Raw genomic sequence first — 11,128 nt, forward strand, 5'->3', positions numbered from 1 at the left:
CTTCTCTTGACTCTAGACCCCATCCTGCGTTAGGCTCTTGAAGGTCTCTCTCTTCCATCTGCATATAGCCACAGTTAAAATGCATCTCTTCTCAGAAGAAAATTCACACCGGGCCCCCTCAGAGGAAGCAGCGAGCTGAAGGAGAGTGACTCTAAGGTAGAAGTGAATCTAGATCTTTTGGAAAAGCTAGCACCCTGGGCCAGCAACAGCGCTGAGCGTCGCGTCACGTGTCTGCAGCGGCAGCGGGATTGGAGGAGCGCATTTTAGCGTTGCGGTCTAGGCACGGACGGTCCCGCCCAGCTGCCAGAGGAGCCGGGTAGCGGAGAGAAGAAGCCACCAGAAGACCGTGAAGGGGAGGGGGCGGGAGGGGGGTGGGGCAGCCTTAGCCACCCACGGCCTGGAGCCTGGGAGGACGAGGAGCTACGCCAGGCTAACCGCCTCGTCACAACTTGCCCAGACAAGACACACTTTATCTTGCACCCTGGAAGAAGGAGCCGGCCTGCCTCTCCCTGCTCGGCTGCTCCGAGAGCCCCGCCTCTGCGCCAGAAGCAATCCCGGGATCTGGGGCCCCGGCGACGACTCGTGGCTAGCAGCGCCCGGCTTTCGCCCAGGAGCGCGCAGCTGCGGTGAGTCGAAGTCTGGGATGCTCCCGCCGGGCTTCTATAACACAGAGCATCTCTCATGTCTGCTGGCGGAATCGGGCCTTCTTCCCTCCTCTGCCTGCTGAGATCCGCAACGCTGCGGATCCGCCGCGGCCGTCGGCCTCCAACCATCTTTTGCCTTCTAGGACTCGGCTTTACGAACCTTTGTCTTTTCTGGTTCATGAGGCCTGACGCACAGCGCGGTGTGCCCAGAACAGGAGTCGCCGCACGGGGCTGGGAACCCAGCCTGGGATGGGGAGCAGGGAGCGAGGTGGGGGTGGGGGACAGGAAAGTATGCCCCCTGCCTTCCTGTTCCGGCCATCTTGTGGTCGAGATTCGACCTAGGGGGCTAAGGATGGCTAACCGCAGATGTCCTGAGCTCCTGTGGTGACCGCCAAGAGGGTAGCTTGGGGCTGCCCTCATCCCTGTGGGGTATGCATGGGGAGCGGGCCACCTTCTCCCGCCTTAAGCTAGAGATCTTTGGAACGCAATAAAGGTTCATCGTTTTAACTGGCCAAAGGGGAAAAAATTGGGAGGGATATGGGCCTGTAGCCATTATCTCCCCAACCAAGCACCTAACTCACTTAGCCGTTTTTTGTTTGGTTAGTTGATTTTGTTTTTGGCTTTTTAAATTTATTTTTTAATCCTAGCACATTCCGAATGCCCTTTCCTTTCCCTCGCTACAGTAGGTGCTGGAAACAGCGGTGAGCAACACATCTCTCTTATTCCCGCTGATCCCTCCAGCCCAGTGGATGGAGCCCAGAATCCACAAGCCTGCCAGGTCGGTGTCCCAGAGCTTCAATAGCTGAGGAAACTGAGGGCCAGGGTCAACAGATGTGTTCTGTACATAGAAGAACCAATCTTTAAAGTATATGTGCTTCCGGCTTTTATGCTAGGCTCCGTTAAAATCTGGTTTTCATACAGCCCCAGAATCTTGTGACTACATGGCTTATATATATGAAGTGTGTGTTTCATTTCCTGGACACTTTGCTGTGGGTTTACTTATACGGAAAGTGTTCAAAATAGTTGGTTACAACTTATCGTCAGGTTAGTTATTGTGAATTGTATTTTCCTTTTTTCTGTTCGTGTATTTGGTTTTTAGGAAAGAAAAAGAAATTCCTGATGGTTGGTCCAAGCAGGGCCTCCCTGGTGGATTGAGGAGGAATGCCTGGCTTTTCCTCAGCGCCTTGATCTCCGCGGGAACCACTGGCAGCCTCCAGAAGACCCCCACGATGAGAGGCCTGGGGTCTGCAGGTCACTGCTAGAACTGTTTAAAGAATGCAGCACCGCCACAAGTTTGTAAGGTAAATCCCGGAGCCCGGTTGCCTTCATAGAACGCTGACGGTTGACGTTCGCATCCTTCTTTTTAACTTCAACATTTTGAGAAATGCTTTTGGGATGACAAACTATTGCATACATTGGGCTAGTTATTTGGTTTGTATTTTAACAAGATGTCAAAATTAAGCTGCCAATCCACAGAGGAAGAACAATCCGTCTAAAAAGTATATTTAAAGCAAGACAAATTTTAAAAGGCTGATAAGCTTAACTCTTTTGTGGTGTAATATAAAAAAGACACTCTTAATTTTAAATGTACAATTCCGTTAACTGTGGTAAACGTATACATCCAGATAACACCGTAGCCAACATGCAGAATGTTCTATCCCAAATTTCCTTCCCGTCCTTATGCTCTCAATTAACTGTTGCTACACATTCCCCAAATGTGTGGGAAAGGTGTGTGTGTGTGTGTGTGTGTGTGTGTGTGTGTGTGTGTGTGTGTGTATTTCAGATCTCAAAACCTAACGCTAGCATGGGGGTGAAGAGCTAGAAGACCACAGTTAGGAGTTCAAGATTCAGGAGACGTGACCCCACGCATGTTTCAGAGGCTTTCTGGGTCCTGTCTTTTGAGACCAGGGAGGATGGTGTCAGGGGAGGTGGCAGCCGACAGATGCCCGCTCCCGGAAGATGAGGAGTGTGGTTCTCCGGCTGGTCCAAGAGGTCTCTTGTCCTTCTGGTCCCGCAGGTCCCTGAGCGCATGCTGAACGCGCGTGGGCGGATACGCCTAGTGCTCCAGGTCGGGGCTGGGCGCTGCCATAGCAACGTCCTGGACGCCCAGATCTTAGGCTGCCGCCGCCGCCGCAGCAGGGGTCTGGGCCTTCGGCGGGCTCACGAGGGGAGTGGCGGCGGCGGCCCCGAGGCGGCCCGGGCCAGTAGAGTACACTGCCCCGCCCCTGCAGCGCAAGCTTAGGCGGTGGACTGGCTTGCAAGCATGGTAAGATGCGCGAGGCCAGAGGTGCTTGTCCGGGATGCAGGGCGGGGACGGTGGGGTTCGCTGGGACTCTCAAGCTCTCCTGCCTCCTGCCGCGCTCTCTTCCTCCGCAGCCCTTCCAGAAGCACGTCTATTACCCTCTGGCCAACAGCCCCGAGGGGCCCGACGCCTCTTCCGCAGGCGCGGCCCCCATGGCCTTTGTCCCCCCCAGAGCGGCCTCGGGCCCCCTGCCCTTCTTCCAGTTTCGGCCGCGACTGGAGAGCGTGGACTGGAGGCGGCTGAGCGCCATCGACGTGGACAAGGTGGCCGGCGCTGTGGACGTCCTGACGCTGCAGGAGAACATCATGAATATCACCTTCTGCAAGCTGGAGGACGAGAAGTGCCCACACTGCCAGTCGGGGGTAGACCCAGTGCTGCTGAAGCTGATCCGCCTGGCGCAGCTCACCATCGAATACCTAATGCATTCGCAGGAGTTCCTCACCTCGCAGCTAAACCTGGTGGAGGAGAGGCTGCGCCTGAGCCTGATCGACTACGAGCAGAGTAAGCAGCTGCTCACCAAGCAGGCTGGCGAGATCAAACTACTTAAGGACGAGTGTAAACGGAGGAAGAAGATGCTATCCACACAGCAGCTCATGATAGAGGCCAAAGCCAGCTATTACCAGGTAGGAAGCTGCGCCAGACCAGTTCACTTTAGGAGCCCTGACTTCTCCATTCTTCCCAGAGATTTGTTCTTCAGAGAAAACAGATCTAAGCAAAAACACTCGTTTTAATCAACAGAGAAAATGTTTCATTACCTTCTATAGCCACCAAGGAATTGATTATCAAGTATCTACTATTGCCTGCATAACTTATGATATTGTCCAAATATAGGTTGTTGAACCTGTTTCCTCCTTTACAATAGATGTGAAAAAAATGAGTTGTATACAAATTGCTATTGAGGTTGGCCCCCAAAGGATCTGAAATATGATTCAACATGTGAGGGACCCACCCCCTTTTTTTAAAATTTAAAGTGTTTCCCAAATGACAGAGAAGTCCCAAAGTAGAACCAACAACCTTAGTGGGTCCGTCAGCCAAGCCCCTATTACCTACATTTGCCACACTTCTGTTTCTCCTCTGTCTGTGTTTTGTTCCTTCATAAGAGCTGTCTCCCGATGAGTTATAGACTCCTGACGTATTAATGTGTGCGGTTAACAAGGACAAGAATACTAAGATTAGCATGTAAAGAATTAAACACCTTTGAATCTAATCATAATCTCTGTTCAAATTAGATGTTGAACCCAGGATAAATACAGCAATTTTGAAATCAGGGTATGGGTTGAGTAACTCTTGCTTTGAACTGCTTAGGACCAGACATCTTTGGAAATTTGGAATATTTGTGTTCACCTAATAAGGTATCTTGGGGCTGGGACTCAAATCTAAATATGTATTTCTGTGTATGTGCCTGTGTGATCATGTGAGGGTGTCCAAGGAGGCCGGAAAGTGTCAGAGCTCTTGGGACTGGAGTTACAGGTGGTTTGTGAGCCACCTGATGTGATGCTGAGACTCTCTCCTGGGTCCTCTGCAAGAATAGTAAAGGTTCTCCAGCCCACGAGACCCACATCTAAATAGATAATTAAGTGCTATTTTAAATACAGCTTACAGCGATGGCCTGGTGTTGGTTTTACGCAAATATGTTTTGACTGAGACCCATCGCGTAGAGTTGTGTGTGGAGTTTCATACTTGTGGGTAGATGTCTATGCTTTGGAGAATTTTGGATTTAAAGCTTTCAGATTAGGGAGGTTCAATTTGTGCTTCAGTGAAAGAAGGACCAACTCTGATTTTTTTTTTAAAAAAAATGGTCAACCTGTTGGTTGACAGAATTAATGTACTTTTGACAGATGTGAGATGATGCTCTTTAAATGCCTTCAAGTGGTCTTCGGAAAATGGGCGCTGAAGTAGGCTTCAGTGCTGGAGATGTGGGTGAGTCGGGGGCTCAGACCACAGCCGTGAAGAGCAAACATTGACACTTCAGGTTATATTTTGGTCAGCAAAACAGTTTAGGGCAAGACACTTGATCTCGTTTGTCGTTTGACTTTAGGATATAGTTGAGTTTTTATTAATGAATTAAAATTAATTAATCTAATGCCTAAAAAATAATGCAACCTAGGGCTTTGTCCTGTGTAGGTAGCTAGCCCTCTACTGGAGCGTGGACAAACTACACCACAGAAGAAAGGCGACTATCTCTTTGCCAGTGTAGCATTGCCAGTGTAGCTAGCCTCAGGAGCCTGTTCCTTCTCCAAGCCGGAGTGCTGAAGGCTTGATCTTGTGCTGGTCTTATGCTGGCAGCCATGGCTGCTGTGGGTTCGTGAATGCAATGGCCTCATCGTTTTACATCTTGTCTACCAGACATTGTTTCTAAGGAATCTTCCTGACATCGGCGCTACAGTCTTTCCGCTTTGTCTTCCACGCTTCGTGAGCTGTTTGTTATCTCCCCTCAGGTCCATGCCACCACTGCACCACTGGCTGATCTTGTCAGGGTGGTTGCCATGATGACTTGCAGGAGTCACAGCCGGGTAACCTTGCTGATGGCTGTTCTCCCTCAGCAGGGTTCACAGCACCTTACGACACCGTGAAAGCTAACCAGCAGGGGAGAAACTTCATGTTAACCAATGTGGTTTACCCATGTCCTGTAATCAAAGTACAGGTCTTACAATCATGTTCTAGTAGGTAACCAGGAGCACTGGTAATATACTGTGTTGTTTTTGGAGTTTCTGGGACTCCCGCAGCAACCCTATAGAGTATTCCCACGCCTGTCACTGGGTTTTCATTTGGTAACCTAAGGCTTCTTGGAGGGGCGTTATCCTTCTGTGTAGGATAACTAGATAAACACCTGCTGTAGAATGGACAATGGCCCTGTGCTACTATGTATACACAATGGAGTTTTAGGTACCAGTAGAGAAAAATAAAATTATGAACTTTGTAGATAAATTGATCAGTATAATTTTATTTTAGTAGTCCAGACCCAGAAGAATAAATACAAATTCTTTCTCATATGTGGATCATAAAATTGAGTCTTAGATTTGTGTGTTTATGGTGGGGTACCTGTAGAAGTCAGGAAACAGAGAGGCCATTGGGAGAGGAGAGGAAAGTGAGGAGCGGAGTGTAGTAGAACACAGGTAGTGTGGTGGGCACGGAAAAGGAAGGATACGTGGGGAAAGTTCGCCAGTGTGAGTATACACTTACACACACACACACTTAATTTTTTCAATTAGAGAAGATTCATTTATTGGCCAAGCACTCCTCATGGCCTTCCCCTACCTGCCAGGATTGTGATACTCTGGAGATTCTGATTCCCGAGGTGTGGAGTGAGAAACGCCCCTTGTTAGGGAACAGCCACACCTTTCTGATGCTGCTGGCTTGGGGGAGGAGTCAACAGAGTCAGAATCCTGCTGGGCAAAGTGAGTCAAATGACTCTGTCTGTCCTCAGGCTTCACAGGGAAACGTAGCTCCAGGTGGACTGAGCTTTCTCTCATCTCTTCCTCCTTCCCCCTCCTCTCCCTCTTTCCCTCACAGTCTACCACACCTTCAATGTCAGATAAACGTGTTGAGGGCCTGTTTGCATGTTCAGATTGTAAGAAATTCCATGACATAGAAAAGCGCAGTCGGGTCTTAGACATAATCAAGAGAGTGGGAGTCACTTCTCTACTGGTGAATGTGTTCCATCCTGTGGCCTCTTTCGTGTGGTCTGACAGAGTGCATCCAGGTCACATGCCTCTGCTCCCAGAGAGAACAGCAATGGAGACGCTCTCTAGGGAACGAGTAGGTTCAAATCCCAGACGGATTCACCTTTGGGCCACCAACTCACAAAAAATGACGGGGAGACATTAATTATGAAAGCTCAACTTACAGCTTAGGCTTGTCCGACTAGCTCTTCTAACTTAACCCCATTTTTAAATCTCTTCTTTTATGTGGCTCAGTTGCCTTTACTCTGTGCTCTCCATCCTGCTCCCTCTGTCTCGCAGCTCCACTTCTTCCCAGAGCTCTTTCTGTCCAGAAGTCCCGCCTATACCTCCTGCCTAGCTATTGGTCATTTGACTTTTTATTAAACCAGTCACAGTGAAATACCTTCACATAGTGTAAAGGAATATTCCACAGCACGCCTCTACTGCTGTTGCAACTGCTAGACCTTAGCAAATTGCTCAGCTCCTATGTACATGAATGTCTGCTCTGTGGAATGGGAAGGTTGTCGTCCCCGCATCTTAGCCATTGCTAATGGCGCTTGTGTGGCCATTCTTAACATACTAATTGTTGTTGTAGACAAAACCTGAGAGAGAGGTGGGGAAGCCCTATAGCCGACAAAACAAACACCATAGCTGATTTATTACAAGATGAGAAAAGTCACGTGACTTCCAGCATGTTGATGTTTCCTTACCTCTGCAGACAAAGTCCAGAAGGCCTGGGCTCTTTGCAAAGAGACTGGGCAAACCACGTGATCCAGGTCATCTTCAGTAATCCTGATCTCATTCCTTTATCCCTTTCTTTGTCTCCATGTTCTTTTGATTCAAGAAATCTCAGGAATCGTGTAGTAGAAATTAAATATTCCAGGATGTCCACTTCTTGAAGGCCTTTTCCCACAGATAATGTGGGTGTGATGTGTGGTGTGCAGTCAGGATGTGTAAAAGGGTTACAATGGCAATCCACACTGCCTTTTCCCTCCATATTTTATCATGTAGAATTTACAATATACAGAAAAAACAAAATAACCAAAATGTGAATATTCATATGTAGAAGATTTAAAAAGAGAAGTCGATAAGAACGAACAATGAACGAACCTAAGCATGGAAAGAACACATAGACCAGTGTAACTGACACCTTCAAAATGTAATGCGTGCTAGGGTTTTGCTGTATTTCCATCCTCTATGTTGGGGAAACTTTAAGATTAAACAAAAAGATATATTTTCCATTATTTTTATATAAAATTTTATTAACTTTAAGAATTTTAATAACTTTTTAAAATCATATTCACCTCCTCCAGCTCCTGCCAGATCTGTCCCCACCAACTTCATGTCCTCTGTAAAATAGAAAAAAAAAAAAACCTATGGTGTCCAGTTTGTCCTATCTGCATACTCTTGGGTGTGGGGTCATCCCCTGGAGTATGACCAATTCCCAGAGGCCATACTCTTATTTTTTTAAATAGTTTCCCTCCATCCATTTCCAGAGGAAATATTGTGTCCTTGTATTCTCCTTCATGTCTGTTGTATACCATGTACCTTTGAAAAGTCTTCACAGATGTATATATTCATAGGAGAGTGTTCGTAGGTTTCAGACACTCCAGACACATCTACAAACACGTCCACATATGTGTGTGTACCTGTATTAGCTACTAGGTCTGCCATGACAAATACCATCAATTAGATGGCTTAAGTAACGGAAATTTATTTTCACGATATTTGGAAGCTGGGAATCCTACATCAGGGCTGGTGTCTGGTGTGGTCTGCCAGCCTACCATGAGCAAGTCAGTGGCAATAGGTTGGAAGTCGACGTAATAGAAACATCAGTAGGGCTTCCAGACGTTACCAGAGGAGATGCTTCAGCTGTCAGGAGATGTATTCCCTTGACTTCTTTTAGCTTGGAAGGGTGTTCTTACCTTACCTTTGGGTTAGCGTCTCTAACCAGCTTCTTTATCTTGTAGGAGAAGCTGCCAAGAGGCCATGCTTCAAGGTCCCTGGTTTTTACTGCAGGTAGATGGAGAATCTCGCTGCAGACACTTGACTGTGTTGCTTTCTTTCCAGTGCCACTTCTGTGACAAGGCCTTCATGAACCAAGCTTTCCTACAAAGCCACATTCAGCGCCGCCACACTGCAGAGTCTGCCCTTGGTAAGGCATGAACTCCGCCAGAGTTACATCCCTCTGCTGCCTTGTTCCTTTCTCAGTGAGGCATGGTCCGGTGCATTTCTCGGTCCTTTTAAAAGAAAGTCTCACAGGCTGTAAACGAGTGAATCCCATGTGTAAGTTCTCAGTGCCCTGATGCCGAGGATGCAGTGTGAGCACGCTGGAGAAATCCCACTTCGAGTCTTGCCGGCAAATGGAGAGCCAAGGTGACACTGGAACCAGGGCGCTGGTTTCCGAGTGCCAGATCCAAAGAACGTATCCAAGGCTATGAAGGACAGAGACAGGGAGAATCATCCCAGGCAGGCTTTGGAGGCCTCTCTGAGGAAGTGATTTCTATCCAGAGAGCAGAGTCCTAAAGGAGTTGCGGTCTGGTGAGATCTCTGGACTAGAGCATCCGAGGTTCACGGACCGCTGATAGTGGGGGCGGGAGGAGAGGCTGCACGGTGTGTCTAGAGGAAGGCCATGGCAGGTGGGGAGGCTGGAGGCTTGGGGGAACTGATCTCAGGAGGAAACGAAGGCCCTGGCCAATGGGTTATGGGGGTACAGTGGGAAGACGTGGAGTGACTCCTTTGTAGAGAGAATGATGACAGAGAGCATCCTAGCTGCGGGTGAATTGCCCGCAGGGGCAATAGTGGGAGCTGGTAGAAGAGACAGGAGGTGCCTAGAAGTCCACGTGAGAAGAGGAGGAAGCCGAGACGGGAATGGTTGCAGGGCAGAGGGAGAGAAGAATGTGCCGGACACAGAGCCTACGGTTATGACTTGAGGAGGAAGCAAGAGATGAAGCGCAGACCTGCTCCTATTTAGGAGAACGCTTTCTGTGCTGGAGGGTGAGGGGTGGGAAGACGGTTCAAAGAAGGTGGAGGCAGGAGAGTTTGTGTTGGCCACACATACATTTGCATCACACGTGCAAGAGACACGCAAGTCACACAGCAGATGCTTGCAGATGGAGACCCGGGGTAGACAGAGGGATCTGGAAGGACCCTGGAGGACGGGGGCTGGTTGGAGCCTTCTAGTTAGAGGTCAGAAGACCCAAGGCCTCTGCTAGATCTCCCAACATTGTTCCTCAAGAAAGGCAGGCAGACAGTCCCGTGAGGGTGACCTATGGAGTGTGCTGTCTTGAACAGCAAGAGGAAAAGTGTTCCTAGAAGGTGGCAGAGCTCAAATATATCGTTGTTCCTGAAGCTAAAAGTGGAATGCTGATGGGGAACTGACTGCTGCCGCACAGTAGTTGGCCTTGGCATTGCAGGTCGGTCTGAGTGTGTGCTGGGAAGGGAAGCAGGAGACCCAAGATAGCACCTTGATTGAAACATGGAGACAAGAGAAAAATCATCTTATATTGGCATTAATGTGTCTGGGTGCTGATGGGAAGTAGCCAGAAAGCAGAGATAGAAGTAGGTAGCAATAAAGACAGAAATGGAAGAGGGTCCTGTGGAGAGGGTTCTCTGGTTTATCAAGGACTCGGTCTTCCCACTGTTTGAATGCTGTCAAAGCACGGCAGGTCTCCTCCTCCAGCAGGGCAGGCGTGTTTTCAATAGATGCCCTGGTTTCCTTCACTCGGGGCCAGTATGTTGCTAGTCCTGCCCGTGGTGCTCTGTAGTGGAGGCAAAACAGAAAGCAGAAATTTCCATTATAAACCACGGACTGCTGAGCGAGTAAGCGGTGTTGTGAGGCAAAACAGAAAGCAGAAATTTCCATTATAAACCACGGACTGCTGAGCGAGTAAGCGGTGTTGTTGGACGCACGCGAATGTTGAACTCTTTTTAAGTGGCCTGCCGCTCTTCGGTGTGAACTGACCTCTCTCTCTGTTTCAGTTTCTTCTTGTTTCTCATACTCGTGTCAGAGGGCGTTTCAGGCTCTGAGATGAGTATTGTCTCTTCAGGTCATCTTTGAGGTTCTGACTTTCTGCTTTGGTTTCCATCCCTTTCATGTCTGCACCCACAGCACATGTAAACCCATTCAGTCATGTGTACATCCTCATGTAAGTACATGGACATCATAAGTACTCCTCCCTTCATGCCTTGCTGCCTTGGACAACCTTTCAGTCCTTCGCTTTTGCCTTAGTTGACAGATGACTACCCAAGTCCGCATCTTGAGTCCCCAGCCTTTATATGACCAGCGACAGGGACTTTAGGACAGTTGGGAGGGAGCCCAAATGTTGTCGACGGTGTGGTACTTGCAGGCGAAGCCTTTGCTCCTCTGCTTTGAGTGGGATGGACTTGTCTGAAGAGTCCAGAGTCCTAGCCACCAGGACTGCTCCCTGAACAGCGTTCATATGCTGTCCCTGTGAATAAGCTGTAGTACAGTGAGTGGCTGACAGAAGTCACTAAAATTAATGAAATGTCTGGTCACA

At 48.7% G+C, this 11,128-nt stretch overlaps 1 protein-coding gene across 5 annotated transcripts; it reads left to right on the forward strand.

Annotated features, from left to right (window-relative positions):
- Window positions 1–366: 366 nt before the first annotated feature.
- LOC142842200 (cilium assembly protein DZIP1-like) lies at window positions 367–11,082 on the forward strand. Of its 5 annotated transcripts, none has more exons than XM_075959074.1 (7): window positions 367–626; window positions 1,331–1,422; window positions 1,744–1,945; window positions 2,662–2,910; window positions 3,150–3,569; window positions 8,679–8,763; window positions 10,590–11,082. In XM_075959074.1, the coding sequence occupies exons 4-7, from the start codon at window positions 2,908–2,910 to the stop codon at window positions 10,640–10,642; spliced, it is 561 nt and encodes a 186-aa protein (XP_075815189.1). In that variant the 5' UTR covers window positions 367–626; window positions 1,331–1,422; window positions 1,744–1,945; window positions 2,662–2,907; the 3' UTR covers window positions 10,643–11,082. The 5 variants fall into 5 exon arrangements, with proteins under 5 accessions (XP_075815189.1, XP_075815186.1, XP_075815185.1 ...); XM_075959071.1 differs by having other exon boundaries at window positions 1,328–1,422; window positions 3,021–3,569; window positions 10,590–11,077; XM_075959070.1 differs by having other exon boundaries at window positions 3,021–3,569; window positions 10,590–11,077.
- Window positions 11,083–11,128: the final 46 nt, after the last annotated feature.

This window comes from Microtus pennsylvanicus, unplaced genomic scaffold, assembly GCF_037038515.1.
Source record: "Microtus pennsylvanicus isolate mMicPen1 unplaced genomic scaffold, mMicPen1.hap1 Scaffold_256, whole genome shotgun sequence".
Lineage (NCBI taxonomy): Eukaryota > Metazoa > Chordata > Mammalia > Rodentia > Cricetidae > Microtus > Microtus pennsylvanicus.

Bases quoted from the DNA above. Each gene is read 5' to 3' on its own strand.
- LOC142842200 (XM_075959071.1), top strand. The intron at 3,570-8,678 runs GTAGGAAGCTGC...CTTTCTTTCCAG, and splicing joins CCAAAGCCAGCTATTACCAG to TGCCACTTCTGTGACAAGGC. The intron at 8,764-10,589 runs GTAAGGCATGAA...TCTCTGTTTCAG, and splicing joins CACTGCAGAGTCTGCCCTTG to TTTCTTCTTGTTTCTCATAC.